Raw genomic sequence first — 16,959 nt, forward strand, 5'->3', positions numbered from 1 at the left:
CAACTAAAGAAATAATACCGTATAAACATATAAAACAAAATAATATGTTAGAATCAAACATGCATATGACCTTTAAAGAGTGCAACACATTAGTAGCAAACAATCTTATCCTATATCCTATGTCGACAAGTTTTAGATATTTCTGAACCAATTTCAAGTTTGTCCTTAACGACTGGACATATGTGTGTTTTCATTATCTTAGAATTTGGAATAGAAAGGGCCAAAGGGGTTTCATATATAATAATTAAAATTTATTTAAAACTTATAGAATTCCATTTTATTAGTATATTCACATGAATATAACAATAACAATGAATCAATGATTAATATTATATCATCTGTTTGAGTTGTTGAATCTCTTATGAACTTGACTATTGTTACAATGACCGAGGTCTCGATCGTTAAAGAAGGAATGGGAGTCAAGAGGCAAAGACCTAAGAGTGAAAATATTGGGGTCCTGACCCGTTTGCAATTTAAGGGTAGAAATCAAATACCTTATAAATTTACAATCCAAAATATCTATTGATCACCTCCACATTCCAGAATATAGATTTTGATGTAATTGTAAGTTTCATTATATAATTAATAAACTTTTTTTTTTTTTTTTTAAAGAAATTTGTAAAACAAAATGTTTTAAAATTGTTTTGGGAGTTATAAATTTGTGTTCGTCGCTCGCTCACTTGACTATTCCTTCTCACCGACGTCGTCTATTTCTTTTCGCCGCCGGCCACCGTAAAGCTTTAAAACGTCACCAAACAAAAAAAGATGCTAACTCTAACACACACTCTCTTCTCCTCCGCCACTTCCACCTCCTCATTCCCAACCCTTCACTGTCGCCTCAAACCCCACGTTCACTCTCTCAATTCTCATCGCTCTGCCCACCTCCCTACTCCTACTTCTCTCCAGCTCTTTAACCCTCTCAGGTTCATTATGTTTTACTTTCATACTCATTTGTGTAAACAGTTATTACATTGATTGAACTTGATCTGATTAGTTTATGGTTAAATTGAGGGATGTATTATATTTTTAGTGATCATGATTTGTTGAATTTTGTGGATTTCGCAGAACTGCTGTGGAAAATAGAGGTAATTTGGGGATGAAGCAGAAATGGAAACGAGGGTTTGGCCCTGTTTGCTATTCTCCTCCTCTTACCACGAGTAACCTTCAATGGATCTGCACAATATCTGCTGCGTAAGCTATGCTCCCTATTCTCTTTGCCTCTCATCGACGTAGTGAATTCGTTAATTCATTAAAGCTGTTACACATTTTGATTTTTAAGAGTTTTAGGTCAAAGATAGTACTTGCGACACTACACAATTGATTTGATTTACATATACCCCATAAAAATCTATTATTTAATCAAAACATTATTTTACTAAGTTAGATATGTTTGATTTTGATGGTTACTTACAACATAAACATATAATGCAATAGAAGCAGATTAAATAAAACAACCATCAAAATCTGACAAAATCGAATTCATGCAACAACTAGGGCTGATGTTTGAATGTATTATACAACGAAATATAAAAGCAAGATGCTATACAATACACAATTAACTATTATACAAGAATATTATTTTTATATCAAATGGGACCTGTCTTTTTTTTTTTTTTTTACTGATATATTTTACCAAAAGGATTAATCAATTTCTCTACAGGGTTTTGATGTTTGCAAAAGGCACAGCAATTCAAAAATCATTTATTGTTCCTTTTTTTGCTCTACAAGCACCTGCAAGTCTTACATCTTGGATCAAGTAAGCTTGTTGTAGTCTTAACAATTTTATAAAACTATGTGTCTTGTCAAATGTTGCAATTTTACTTTCTATATTTTTTGTTTCAATTTAATTAGTTTCCTATTTGTTCTGCAATTTGCTTGCAGGGGCGAATATGGGATTTTGACAGCATTCTTGGCACTTTTAGTTCGCCTTTTCTTCAGTATACCTGGTATACCTACCACTCTACAAATAGATTTCCTTAACAAAAAAAACAAACAAAGAATTCATAGTACATATCAAATATGGAATCTCTTATATCCTTCATAGTTTTTACAAATTTGACCATATTGCCATTTATTTTAGGAAGAAATAAAGTAAGCACAACACACTTTCACAGTTAACGTGGTGATGAAATCCATTATATTGTTTTTTTTAATTTAAATACTTATTTTGTTCAGGGAAAAATATAGAGAAACATAACATACTTTCACCATTTTTATGGATTTGACCACTGAATTATTATTCTCTATCAACTTAGCCACCCAACTGTTATATAATAATTATGAGAAGAATAATTGCTTAGTGGCTAAATCGATAAAATGGTGAAAATACACTGTGCTTTTCAGTATTTTGTCCTTTTTCAAAATTGGATAACCTAGAAAAATGTTTTTTTTAAATGGTAAAAAAAGTATAATGGCTTAATCACAGAAAGCTAAATCGATAAAATGATGAAATGACATATTTTTCACTTTATTTTAATTCTATTTAGGAAACATAGGAAACTTACCTAAACATATCTAACAAGGTTACTTTATGCCACTTTATTCCATTTATTATTTTTAATTCCTTTGTCTTGTCTCTTCTTATAGGTGAACTTGAATTGCCATTTATAGCATTGCTAATGGTAATTGTGTTTCCTTTCCAACTTGCAAACTTAAGGTAATACATCACATCAACAAACTTTTTTTTTTTTCTTTTTTTCTTTTCTTCCTTTCCTCATTTAGGTCCCTATTGTCACACAAGACAAAACAAACTGTACTAGCCATGAACCCTGTCCTATGTAAAAATGGCAACATTAGTAATTTTGTAATGTGAATGTTTGTTATTGTAGAGGAAGACAAGAAGGGGTGGCTCTTTCTTTGATCATTGCAGCATTTCTTGCTTTCCAACATTTCACACGATTAGGCAACTTAAGAGGAGCATTTGACCAAGGATCAATCATTGCCACCTTAGCCATACTTTCTATTGTTGCTGTTCCAATCATGCTCTTAATATGAACAATCATTTTAAAAAAATGCTTGAACAATTATGTGTGATCGTTTGTATACTATTTCGAGTTAGATCTCAACAAGTTGTATCATTATAACTCCTACTTTTGTTTATTAAATGTACTTCAACTGCTTTTATAGTTTTTTGCATGTGTAAAGAATATTTGCTCCTGTTAATGAATATAATACTCAAAAGGGAGAATCCTTGTGATCTATGTGATATTGTTTATTCAACTTTAATCTTCACTTTATTTCTTTTTATTGGAGTTTTATACTTTCATCTTTTTTTCTTATTAAGTGATCATTGTACTTTTAGAACTACACCCAGTTATAGCATTGTACTTCCATATATCTGTTATCATTTTTTCAATAAATATTTTTATTCTAAACATGTATTTCCCTACAACAATTCTAAACCGAAATACGACTCATCTACAAATTTTATTCTGCTAATAATTGCAAGAAGTAACAAGTAGATAACCCAATAAATTACTTTTCTTTTTTCATTTTCTATAATTTTCCTACTACAACTAAAAGCCATTCTTAAACATGAAGTATGGCAATGATCTTATCTAAGAATAGGGGTTGCTTCAATTCGACATGTGACGAATTCCAGCCAAGTGAATTCCCATCTTGTTTCCTTAACTTGATGTTCATTTTTCTCTGTTTATAAATACAAGTAGAATAGTTATCATCAATGGAAGGAATAAGTTAGCAGCCATCATGGATGCTGAGTTGGGCTCCCCTGTTGGCTCTGATGACGTGTAACCTGGTTGATCTGAAGAAAAACCGCCCGGTTGAGTAGGTGTTGTAGGATACGGGTTGATTGGCGAACTTATTCTGCAAGTGGAAACATAAATTTGAAAGAGTGTTGTTAATAATTGAAAAATCTAATATAACACAGTTGAATGATCAGTGACATTGCAATGATGTGTTTTGCTTACGTGGGAGAGGTGGGTGGGGTTGGCATAGGAGGCGTTGGTGGAGTCATCATGCCTGATGATTTGGCTGCTGAGAAGCGACAACTTCCGGAACCTACAACAAATATTAAAATATTATTTAAAAAAATATATTTTTAAATATCATTTATCCATATAACACTAAAAAACAAATACGGTCTTACTTGGATCTGTGTTGGTAACTTGTGCAACTCCTCCAAAAGAGCAACTAGTTGGAGCCGGATTCTTTTGATAATACGCATTAAAAGCATACGAAGCATGATCCCGAACCGTGTTCGGGTTGTAACAACTCGAACCCGGTTGAATCGCTGAGCAGTCGGCTCCTCCATAGCCACAAGCATAATCAAGTGCTACTTGTAGAGAGGTTTCAGAAGCCGATGGACTTGCAATACACCATGATCCACTCGATGAACCCGATGGGCCTGTTGGGCCCGTTGGTCCAGATGGGCCTGTCGGGGCGGTTGGGACAGACGGACCCATCGGATTTGACGGGCCCATCGGGGATGTTGGAGTAGTTCCGGTTGGAGTAGTTGGAAATGGGGTGGGGTTGTTTGGTTGAAAGCCGGTTGGTGATGGTGGTGGTAAAGATGTGGGGTTTCCGGTGGGGGTGGTGGTGGTTGGCGGGAATGTGGTTGGGGAATCTGTGTTTGGAGTTCCGGTGGGAGTTGTCGGTTGAATGATGGGGATGTCATCTTGTTGAAGGAGGTGTCGCACTTTGTTATGCGAGATTGCTTCCAATGGAGGTTTCTCACCAAAGCTTGAATCTGAAGAAAAAAAAAACCCCAACAAAATCATTATAATTCTTTGCTTCTGCATGATATATTGCTTGCATAAACCTTATACAAAAGGTTCGGTTATTAATTAAAACTAAAAAAAAAAAATCATTTAATCATTACAATGACATCAATAGTTGATACCAACGTTTCATATTAGGATAAAAAGATGTAATGTTTTACTAGTGACATGTTTAATTGATTAAAATGTGTTTGTATAGTTAATTTGTCTTGAAACTGGAAAAAATTGTAAGATACTCGCATAAATTGATGAAAGAACAAAATACGGTTGCCTAAATTGGCAAGAAGGTGACACCATGAAATAATAAAATGTTCAATTTAATAAAATATGATTGCATGTTTCCTCTAGAAAATTACTTGTTACATATATTGATAAAATCAATAGTTGAGATATGTGATAAGTGTCAACTATGTAAAAGCTAATATTTAAGGATCTTAAAAGCATTACATAACGTACCAGTATCAATCAGTATCAACTTCTAATATAGTTTTGAGGTCTAAGGAAAATAAAATCTTAACCGATTTTTATATTTTGCAGACTGAAAATCATTCAAGTATGAAAATAATATATAAACGTCACCTGGAATGAGAAGAAGCGAAAGTACGAAGAACATCGAATACAAAACAACTCCTGGACCCATATCACCGAAAACGACTCGTATTGGTATTTTTTTTTTGTTTTTTGGAGAGGATATATAGAGCGTATATAATTGATGTTTATATTTCGGGTTTCAAAAAAGAAAGATAAGCAAATTTGTAGAGTGAAAGGAGGCATCTTTGGTAGCCTTAAATGGGTATTTGTATAATTGGGGAAGAATCAAAGGTTTCTTCTTGGTGAAAGAGGGGATGGAATATGAGAAAACTTGGCAAATGAGGCATTGGGTAGTTGGGAACTACAAGCAAGAAGAGGTGCCCAAATAGGTATCAAAAAATAAATGAATGATGATGTTGGGATCTTCTATTTGTAATTCGGGATCTAAAGATGTAACAATTAAAGGTTTTATTGTTTATAAATGATCAAGATAACAATGTATTAATTTGCTCATAGTAAAAATTGTAAAAGTACCGGATCAAACACATCGTGGGCTTACGTGGAAAATATGCAATAAAAAATATATATTTAACTCGACCTAACATATTAACTCCATCAAATTATTTAGACATAATTACACAAATCCTTTTAATGATTGATAGAAAATACAACTGCAATTCTTTTTGATGAATTTTTAACATGATTGGTTATTTTCAGGTTTTAAACGTACACTTTATATCATTTTATACCAACCACAAGGACCCATATGAGTGTTTTAAATATGAAAATGACAAGCAATGTTCATCATGTGTGTTTTTTAAACATGAAGGGACTAACCATTTTAAAAATTCCTTAAAAAGATTTACAATGATATTTTATCCTTACCACAAGGATGACCATTTGTATAATTTTGTCGATTATATAATATTTAACCATCAATGTTTTTATATATGTATTTTAGGTTTTGCTTTGTCTTTTGTAAACTTGAACCTTTTACTATTTCATGGGACTCTAAAGAGATCTAGAGAAAAGATTTTATTCTCGAGGTGCCCCATTTGAACCAAAATAAAAAGGGAAAATACCATATAAAATTAAAAGAAAAATTCATTGTGTACCAAAAGTAAAAGCCGCCGTTACTTTGTTCAGGTGTTTACGGGTAAAATTCTGTTTAAAGTTTTATTTTCCACGATACAAGAATTAAAATTGTTGCAATAATAATTTATTTTTTATATAATATTAAAGTGGTTTTATTTATATATATTTTTGGACTTACAACACAAATAACCCAAATTCTTTTTGTTATTGGACCAAGGTCGGTCTAAAAATATCCGAAGCAAGAGAAAAAATAAATTCATTTAAAGACGTAAATTTCACAAAATTCTATGAACTTATGAAAAATACTTACTCCAAAAACATATTATGACTAGAGTTGTATGAGATGTTGATTTTCTATTTCATGTCGTTTCTTCTTTTTGGTAGCTTTTGTTAATTTTCAACCTCCAAGTTCCGATGTGATATATGCCGAGTTTTAATGTGATGTATTTCTCATTCGGTCTTGATCTTCGCGTAATCGTTTTAATAACAATGAAACAAAATTGATTTCGTACAATATATGAGGTTTTGCTCATGAGACTATTTTTTAAAGGAAGAACATTAATTAGACAATAGTCTAAGAACAATACATGCAATAGAATTTTTAGGGCTCTACGAGAGATAAGTCATGGAAGATTACCCACCGTCTTAGGCCGGCCTGCATTGGAATAAATTATTTTTACTTTGGAAACAAAAGGTATATGAATTAATTTTTTTTTTAGAGCTAACGATATTGGAAGACTATGAGAACATATAATGGTTTTTATTCCAAAATAACCATGAATATCATGAATAAAAGATCCGATAATCTATTTTTCCAAAGTTAGCTCGCTATGGTGTTCTGGGTGACATTTGATTAATTTACTTTACATCCGATCAACATCATAAATTTGCTCGTGGATAATCTCGCTAAGCACCCACGAGCAACAATAAACTTGTAATTATCATAACACTCATATTTTTGGTCTAAAGGTTTTGAGCTTTTCGGTATTTTTTTTTCCAAATTTATTTAAATAAACATTTTAGAAGGGAAAATATAAAACAAAAGGTTTGTATGATGATTTGTAGGAAATATTTTTAGAAAGTTTGAATTTAACTATACTTTAAGTCTATGATCATATTTAGCTATGGTGTTTTGTATGTGAGGATTGGATGTTATTAAAGTTATATTAGTTAAATATGAGGTTGGGGAGAGTTTTAGTTAGATTTGGTGGTGTTTGGACTAGAATCTTAAGTATAGGGCTCATAATTCAAAACTTATAATCTCTCTCTCTCTCTCTCTCAAAAATATGAAGTTTGAGCTCTCCTTTGGTGATTTCTCTCCATTTTCATGTTGATTTGAAGGTTTCAAGCTCAATTGCTAAAGCTTTGGTCATTTCTCTTCGTAATCTAGCTTTTGAAGGTAAAAATCTTCTCAATTTCTTCTTTGTTAATGTTAGCGTTTGTGCAAAGTTCATAAAATATGTTTTTTCTTGTTTATAATAATTTATTTAGTTGAGTTTTTGTCAATGTTTCTCTTCCTAGTTCATTCCTCAAGCAATGATTGTAACGTTCCAAAACTCAAAACCATTTTTTTGTTTTTATATTAAATAAACCATCAATCAAACAAGTTCGTCAAACCATAAAGTATTTAGAGAGTATCCATAAACATCCCTAAAGTACACCAGAGTCAAATAAGCGGAAAATCACGGTGTATGTCTAATGTGATCATTCCGAGCTCTTCCCCTTGGAACCGAAAGTACCTAAAACATAAACTGAAAAACGTAAGTACAAAGTTTAGCGAGTCCCCCAAAATACCGCATTCCATACACATGTCAGCTCAAGACTGTACCGGGTCTATTTTACCCCAGGTCTATTTCACCCCGAGTCTATTTCAGCTAATATATCAGCCCAAGGCTGTACTGGGTCTATTTCAATCCTGGTCTATTGCAACTCATATGTTAACACAAGGTTGTACCAGGTCTATTTCACCCTCGAGTCTATTTCAACTCATATGTCAGCACAAGGCTATACCAAGTCTATTTCACCCCACAAACATATAGCAAACATGCCCACAAGCGAACAACACATGCAACAAGAGTCACAAAGACTACGAGCATATACAATCCTTAGTGTCCTACAATATAGTGAACAAACTCACCTCAGTCGGCTAATAATCAAATAGATGCTCGAGCTGCTGAACCGGAGAATCCCCACACTAATCAATCAAATAACACCTAATTAATAATTGAGTCACAAACCATAATGGGGACTTTAATCAACTAATCCCGACTCTTAGGGTAAAAGACCATTTTACCCTTCCCTCAATTGGCCTAATAGCCGTGGCCTAAACTTAATGGCACAAAAAGCCCAATAATGACCCAATTCCTAAAGACACTCAAGGCCCAATATAGGCCTAAATACATGAAGACCTAAGGCATAACAATGACCCAACACAGAAAAAGTGGTGGCCCAACAAGAGCCTAAAACCCTAGAGTGCAAAAGTGGCTCAAATTAAAAAGCCCAAATGGCCTCTGATGAGTACACTTAGCGTATAAGTTGTGTACGCCCAACGTACAACTTCGCGACCAAGGCCTTACGGGGTCTTAACTGCGTACGCTCAACGTACGCCTAACATACGCCCCTTAAACCAAAACTTCATTTAAGCTCTTAATGTCTTCAGTCCAACGTCCATTCTTCAGATCCAAACATTGGGGGATGTTTTAAACAATAAAGTTACCAACTTGATGCCTTTGCATGGATCAAATGGACTCAAACCCTAGGTTTTGCATCCTACTTCCACAAAATGAGCATTTACTTATGGATTGTTGAACATTAACCATCAAGATGCAAACTTTATGGACCAGGGACCTCAGAACATCAAGAGGAGCACTCATAACTTCTAGAGTGAAAAATTCCCACTAGTACTCATACATGGGACCAAAATGTTCTCAAAAAAGCCCTAGACTAGATCTAACACATAGATTCATCAAAATAGAAGCTTTATACCTTAATGAAGCTGAGAAATGAGAGTAGATTCTAAATCTACAAGCTCCAAATTGATCAATGCTCCTTCTATAAGTTTCTTCTTCTTCAAGGTTCACCAAACACCCATTAAAGCACATACAAAGGGTTAAATCTTTCTAAATGAGTTAGGGTTTTGAAATGAGGCTCAAAAGGGTTGTGAAGGCTGGAAAATGAGAGAACCTTGAAAATAAGGTAATTTAAATTCGGTCCAAACCCTAAAAATTAGAGTTTGTCGCCTGACTAGGTACGCTCAACGTTTACATACGTCCTCCACATTTTTCATTTAACACCATTATGGACCAATTTTGCAAACTATATTTATACCAAGGGTAAAAAAGAAAAATACCTTGAATCGGGTGTTACGATTATCCCCCACTTGAATTAGACTTCGTCCTCAAAGTTTGATGTCGCAAATAACTCGGGGTAATGCTCCCTCATCTCATCCTCAGTCTCCCATGTCCATTCAGAACCCTTTCGGCACTGCCACTGCACCTTCACAAGATCCACCACCTTGTTTCATAGAGTCTTCGCCCTCCGATCAAGAATCACCACTAGTCTCTCGATATAATTCAAGCGATCATCCACCTGAATATCCTCCAATGGAACCACTACAAAATCATCAAATAGACATTTATGTAGCTAAGAGGCATGAACATTGATATGGATCTGACTAAGCTCCTTCGACGAATCCAAAAGATACGTAACCCTGCCCACTCGGGCTAAGACTCAAACGGACCAATATACATGGGGCATTGCTTACCCTGCTTCCTGAATTCGATGACACCTTTCCAAGGTGACACCTTCGGGAGTGCCATATTCTAAACTTGAAACTCTAAGTCTGACCGACATCTATTTGCGTAACTCTTATGATGGCTATGTGCTGTCTAAAGTCTGCTGCGAACCTGCTGAATTAATTTCGTCGTTTTGAGTACTACCCTCGTACTCCCCATGACTCGCTGAATGACCTCACCCCAACATATTTGTAACGCCCCGTTCTTAAAGTATTTATTTATGAGTCCCTGAGATTTAAGAGGAAGGATAATTTTGGTCCTTTTATGGGAAATGGGTTTTATCCGAGAAGGTTTCGGTCTGGTGTATGTTGATAGAAGCATAGGGCTTCTCGCCACCCTTGTGTGAATGTAAAGTTTATCAGGAGCGGGTTTAGAGTAGAGGAGTTACAACATTTCGAAGATAATATCGATTGTGGCTCTTAATGGGAAAAGTGGAAACGGAAGACCAAGTATGAAGAAAAGGAGCATGCTGGGTACGCCCAACGTAGGCTGGGTTACGCCCAGCGTAATTGGGTAAATGAACGCGGGGGCAAGGTCGAGTACGCCTAGCGTACTAGAGGCTTTATAGAAATAAATATTGTTTTATATTTATACTATTTATACAAATAAATATTGTTTTATAGATTACTACTTCTTTTAATTAAAACTTTTTAATTTCTTTGATATCGGTATTTTAACTTGATAATTATATATGAATAAATATTATTTTTGATATATAATATTTATATATTAATAAATATTATTATATTGGATTATTAATTTATTCTAGTTAATTGTTTATTGGAGTAATTCTTTTTATTAGAGTAATTATTTTTTTATTGGATTAATGTATATTAATAAATATTATTTTTAACTTATAATATTTATATCCTAATAAATATTACATTATCAGATTATTAATTTCTTTTAGTTATTTTTTTAATTCATTTTTTGGAATAATTTATTTTTGTTGAAATATTACTTTTAATTTATTATTTTTTATATAATAAATATTATTTTGGTTGATTATTAGTTTATTAGTTTATTTTTAATGTATATTATTAATTCTTTTTGATTTTATTAGTTCTACCATAAAGTCGCTAGAATACGCGAAAGCGTTGCCTTTCATCATTAAAAATCATCAGGATCATCACAAACCATCGAAGGTCGTATAGAAACCCACCAACCTTTTACAACCAATGATGACGGTTTTGCGTATTCTGACAAATTTGTGGTGAAACTAAAATTAAAAAGAATAATATTATATAACATAAATAAATTAGTAACATAATAAATAATATTTATTACATAAAACAATAATAAATAAAAGTAATACTCCAATAAAAAATAATTAATCCAAAAAAAGAATTAAAAAAATTAAGTTACAAAAATTAATAATCTGATAATGTAATATTTATTAAAATATAAATATTATAAATTTAAAATAATATTTATTAATATATGATAGGCCAATAAAAAATAATTATTCTAATAAAAGAATTAACTAAAATAAATTAATAATCTAATATAATAATATTTATTAATATATTAAAAATAATATTTATTCGTATATACTTCTCCAAATAAAATATCCGATAATAAAGAAATTAAAAAATTAATTAAAAGAAATTAATACTAATAAAATAATATTTATTAATATATAAATAGTATATAATTATATATTAAAAATAACATTTATTAATATATAGTAATTTGGTAAAAATAAAAAGAAATTATGTATAAATGTTCATTGTGCAGAAATAGTCCTTGAGGATAAACTAGTTATTTTAAAAGAGTTAACAGCCAAATTGTTAAAGTTAACGGAAGAGAGACTAAAACCATAACAAAATTTGTTGAAAATGACTAAATCTACAAATTTTCAAATGTTTGGATTTTAACCACATAAAAAACCATATAGACCATTTTTAAAGTTTTTTTTTTCAAAGTACACATATAGTTTTGTTTAATAAAAATCAAGGTTCTAAAAAGTTCGCCATGGCACGTCACGGCTCCAAGGCTTGCACCTGCCGTTAAGCTTTGACAAAACGCCGCCTTAACTCATATATGTGTATAAAAATGAATAATAGTTGAAAATACATATAAAAATATTAGTTATATAGAAAATTAACATCTTAAGTCACGTCTTACAAACATCATGACTCACCAAGGTTCAGAAAAGCTTGAGGTTTGACATTGACACCAAATCACATCTTACGTTATTTAGAACGTTGATAAAAATAATGGAAAAATAAAAAAATAAGGTGTATATTAGTCTCTTACTCAGACTTAACTTCCGAGTCTTAACGACATCCAATAAAAGGGATCAACAGTGTAATTGTTTGAAATCACATAAACACAACCTATCAACTATTCAAAAGTTAGATCAAACATATTTCTGTAATTTTATAAGTTAGTTGATTAAAATTAAACAATGGGAAATATAATTAACCAAGTGAAAAATGAGTATCTTCAAGTCCCAATATAAGTTATTTATTTATTTATTTTTTCGAAAGGTAAATATAAATATATACTAAATTAATTATAAATTATTCCATCTATGTTAAACTACTTCTAAATTATTAACACCGGATAAAAGCCAAAGCCTTTGTAAGTCCCGATTATATAAGTAAAGTGTTTGTTGATACCTATTTTGGCCTTTTTTTAATGCACGTACTGCTAAAAGTTGGTCGTTGATGATCACAAAGCGTGCTGAGCACATTTCCTAAGCGCATTTTATATGAAAACAATGTTGCTTAAAGATTAAAAAATGTAAACGGTTTTTGAAGATTCCCAACAATAAACTTAAAATATCGTCCCATAACTCTTCGCATGTAACTCGTCCCATAACTCTTCGCATGTAACTCGTTCTCATCAATAATCGCAACAAATCGGAAAACACATACAAAATGCTAGCAAAATCATTCATGCTTGCGATACCATTATTGTTGTGGGTGCATGAGGCACGAGCCTCTCTAGCGAAGCCTGGTTGCCAGGAGAGATGTGGTAACATAACTGTCCCATATCCATATGGCATGGGGACCGGTTGTTTCTTGAACACATCATTTGCAGTCTCGTGCAATGAATCATCACCACACATTTCTCCTCTTCGGTTTGTAAATAATGATCAATTCCCAATTTCTGAAATCTCCATGGACTCCATACGTATAGTTGGTATGGTACCTTTCACATGTCTTAATTATACCGCAACAACCAAAGCAAGTGCTAAAAGATTTCAACTCGACCCACACTTTCGATATTCACATACAAAAAATGTCTACATAGCAGTGGGGTGTAACATATCTGCTAGTTTTCAAACAGTGAGTCCCTCGCATTTCAGAAAAGCTAGATGCGCTTCTCGTTGTATTGCAACCCCTACCAGTGGATTTTTCGCATGTAATGGCTCAAATGGTTGCTGCCAAAGTAGTATCCCAGTCGAAACCAATGCATATAAAGCTGTAATCTCCAATCATGGCCTCGAGGCCGCATGCAGTCATGCATTCATCGCTGAAAAGAACTATACTCTAGAAAAATATTTGTATGGCTATACAGAAAGTTCATACCAGTTTCCGGTGGTCTTAAATTGGGTTATAACACTAACCAGTTGCCACCGAACTCAACTAAGAGGAAGCTGTTTGTGTGGCAAGAACAGTCAGTGCATCGACTCAGCCAAAGGTCTGGGACATAACTGCCGCTGCAAGAATGGCTACGGAGGGAACCCTTACCTTCGCACTGGATGTCAAGGTAATTTTCGATTACAATATGTTATTGATCACACTTCAATCATGGAATCAAGCAATTAATATTGTCCATGTCCAAATCATATACTCCTTTAAGTACAATATAACATCGTAATTTAAATTCTCTAATATCATCATAAGGTTTAACCGGGTCTATGTTTTCTGGATCCTCAAAAATAGATATCAACGAGTGTCTTATTCCAGGCAACTATCCTTGTAGAGAGGATCAGCTTTGCGTTAATACACCTGGGAGCTACATGTGCACTTCCTCACGTCGCCACATATTAATTGTCTCAGGTAAACAACCCCTACATTCTCTCGTACAGATAGATTAAGAGAAATGAACTATCCTGCTCCCTTTTATTGATACCCATGTTAAAACATGACAAGTGTTACATTTAAAAAAATTAATAATATTTTAAAACACGTGATCACCTTTTAACATGGATAAAAGGACGAGTAGGAACAAAACTTTGGAAAATATTTAATATTTCATAGATTAACATGCACACACAAAGAAACAGACATATACATATTTGCAGACTAAACGTAACTTCATCATGCAGTTATTATTGTATCTGTGATTGGAATCTTTGGCTTTGGTGCTATTGGTCATTACGCATATAAGGAAATTGGCAGAAGAAAGGAAAATAAGATCAAACAGGAGTTCTTCAAAAGGAATGGTGGATATCTATTAAAGCAGCATATCTCTGCTAATAAATCACATGTAATGAGATTAAAAGTTTATGCTGCCGAAGAGATAGAGAAGGCTACGGACAGTTTTAGTCAAAGCCGGTTACTTGGAAAGGGGGGACAAGGTACAGTGTATAAGGGTTTCTTGACAGATGGAACCATTGTAGCCATAAAGAGGTCAAACGTAGTAGATGAAGACCAGGTAGAACGATTTGTTAATGAAGTTTTCATTCTTTCACAGATAAACCATAGGAATATAGTTAAGTTGTTAGGTTGTTGCTTGGAGTCTGAAGTCCCATTATTGGTATATGAGTATTTATCCAATGGCACCCTCTCACAACATCTTCATGATGGGGCAGAAGTTTCCAAATTTTCATGGAAAGATCGTATACGAGTGGCTAGGGATGTTGCAGGCGCACTAGCCTATTTGCACTCATATGCATCCCCAGCCATATTCCATAGGGATGTTAAGCCACATAACATCTTGTTGGATGAGAACTACAGAGCTGTAGTCTCTGACTTTGGACTTTCAAGGTCGATTTCTCTCAGCAGAACTCATCTAACTACAAAAATTGAAGGCACATTTGGATACTTGGATCCAGAGTACTTCCGGTCGGGGCAACTTACTGAAAAAAGTGATGTTTACGCCTTTGGTGTAGTGCTTATGGAGCTCTTAACCCGAAGAAAAGTTGTGTCCTCAACAAACTGTGGTGAAGGTCTGGTTTCACATTTCCAGTTCTTAGTCAAGCAGAACCGTGTGCTTGAAATTTTAGACCAGCAAGTTCTAGATGAAGCTCTGATGGATGATATATTTCTGGTCACTATGCTTGTTAAGACATGTATGAAAAAGAATGTGAAGGAAAGACAAAACATGAAAGAGGTGGTCATGGGTTTAGACAAATTAAAAGTAGTACAACTTGACCTTCCTAGTAACGGTTTATAATTGTAATTATGAATAAGCGTTTGTAATTGTAATTGTGATTATTGTGAATGTTAGAATTGTAGCTGTGAATATTGTGGATGTTAGAAATAAACGAGAATAACTCACACACAGACATACTAATATTTAACATAGTTCGTTCGGATGTTAGGTTTCTTTACTTTGGGCGGATTGGTATTTGATTTTGAATTATACCCTTCAATTTGATTGATTCAGGGGTAACTTGTAATTAGATAGGTTTCTTTACTTTGGGCGGATTGGTATTTGATTTTGAATTATACCCTTCAATTTGATTGATTCAGGGGTAACTTGTAATTAGAGAACAAGCATACAATTTGACATGGATAACTTTGTAATTAGAAAACCATTTTTGGAGGAAACAAGTATCCGGAAAGATAAAATCGAATTGGTGAAAAAATTGATTTAGGGGTTGTTGATAAAACATAACCATTTAGTGTATAATGACCCTTGTCTTTTAATGGTTATAAACAAGAGACATGGATAATTTTGTAATTAGAAAACCATTTTTTTGGAGGAAACAAATATGAGGAAAAAAGGCAAAATTCGAGTTTTGGAGCCCCAAAACAAACGCCTTCGTTTTCCCATGGGAGGAGCAAATGGTGATGAGTAAGGTGTCGATGGTGACGGGTGAGGTTTTCCCATGGGAGGAGCAAATGGTGATGAGTAAGGTGTCGATGGTGACGGGTGAGATGCTGATGGTGGGGCGAGCTGGTAGATCAGAGACACCTCCTTCTTTCTTTCTCTCCTTCCTCATTCATGTCAGGTGACACTAGATCTTATGAATCTGGGTCTTCTTCGAAATCATCTTCAAAATTTGGAGATTATAGGAAGCAGTGAGAGTTTTGAACATACTAGAAAGAATTTGGTGGGTGGGTTTGATGATGAAAAAAGATGAAGGATTGAGTAAAAGGTGTGTGTTTGTGTTTTGATTTGTAGGTGTGTGTGTGTGTGTAAAAGAGAGTAGAGAAAGGTGTGTGTTACCTGTGGAGTGAGAAGGTGGGATATGACTATTTTTTAATTAAAACATGTATTAACGTAAATATAGAAAAAAGAAAAAAGAAAATAAAAAGGTAAAACCGTCTTTTTCAAGTAGTCCAGGGACCAAAAACACACAAATTACTTGATTTTAAACGTTCCATGCAATTTGAAATTTTTTTGGACCCTATCTATAATTTTTTGAAAAGCATAAGGACCTATTTTGCAGTTTTGTCAAAAATATATGTATTCATCAGTGGTTTTCAAATGAATTTTGAAGGAGTGTTAATATGCTAATGCTATAAGAAAGCTAAAAACCAAGAAGGTCATGGCCTCCCTAGCCCCATAGTAATTCTACCATTGGGCCCTATTTATAATGAATGAAAACGAGTCCAACTGCAATACGTTTACTGGAAAAGGTAATTGTTCAAAATACCATTATTCCTAAAAATGCC

General features: G+C 33.5%; 2 protein-coding genes and 1 pseudogene across 2 annotated transcripts; 2 read left to right on the forward strand and 1 right to left on the reverse strand.

Annotated features, from left to right (window-relative positions):
- The first annotated feature begins 654 nt into the window (after nucleotides 1–654).
- On the forward strand, nucleotides 655–3,200 carry LOC145006334 (cold-regulated 413 inner membrane protein 2, chloroplastic-like). Its single transcript, XM_078965427.1, has 6 exons — nucleotides 655–923; nucleotides 1,066–1,191; nucleotides 1,661–1,756; nucleotides 1,882–1,946; nucleotides 2,587–2,656; nucleotides 2,829–3,200. The coding sequence occupies exons 1-6, from the start codon at nucleotides 766–768 to the stop codon at nucleotides 2,992–2,994; spliced, it is 681 nt and encodes a 226-aa protein (XP_078821553.1). The 5' UTR covers nucleotides 655–765; the 3' UTR covers nucleotides 2,995–3,200.
- A 262-nt stretch (nucleotides 3,201–3,462) lies between these two features.
- LOC145004079 (uncharacterized) lies at nucleotides 3,463–5,494 on the reverse strand. Its single transcript, XM_078962980.1, has 4 exons — nucleotides 5,319–5,494; nucleotides 4,109–4,708; nucleotides 3,930–4,020; nucleotides 3,463–3,825 (listed from the first exon to the last, which is right to left on the reverse strand). Exons 1-4 carry the CDS (start codon nucleotides 5,377–5,379, stop codon nucleotides 3,639–3,641), a joined length of 939 nt encoding a protein of 312 aa, XP_078819106.1. The 5' UTR covers nucleotides 5,380–5,494; the 3' UTR covers nucleotides 3,463–3,638.
- A 7,550-nt stretch (nucleotides 5,495–13,044) lies between these two features.
- LOC145006808 (putative wall-associated receptor kinase-like 16 pseudogene) lies at nucleotides 13,045–15,511 on the forward strand (annotated as a pseudogene).
- The last annotated feature ends 1,448 nt before the right edge of the window (nucleotides 15,512–16,959 follow it).

This window comes from Lactuca saligna, chromosome 7 (genome assembly GCF_052625555.1).
Source record: "Lactuca saligna cultivar CGN05327 chromosome 7, ASM5262555v1, whole genome shotgun sequence".
NCBI lineage: Eukaryota > Viridiplantae > Streptophyta > Magnoliopsida > Asterales > Asteraceae > Lactuca > Lactuca saligna.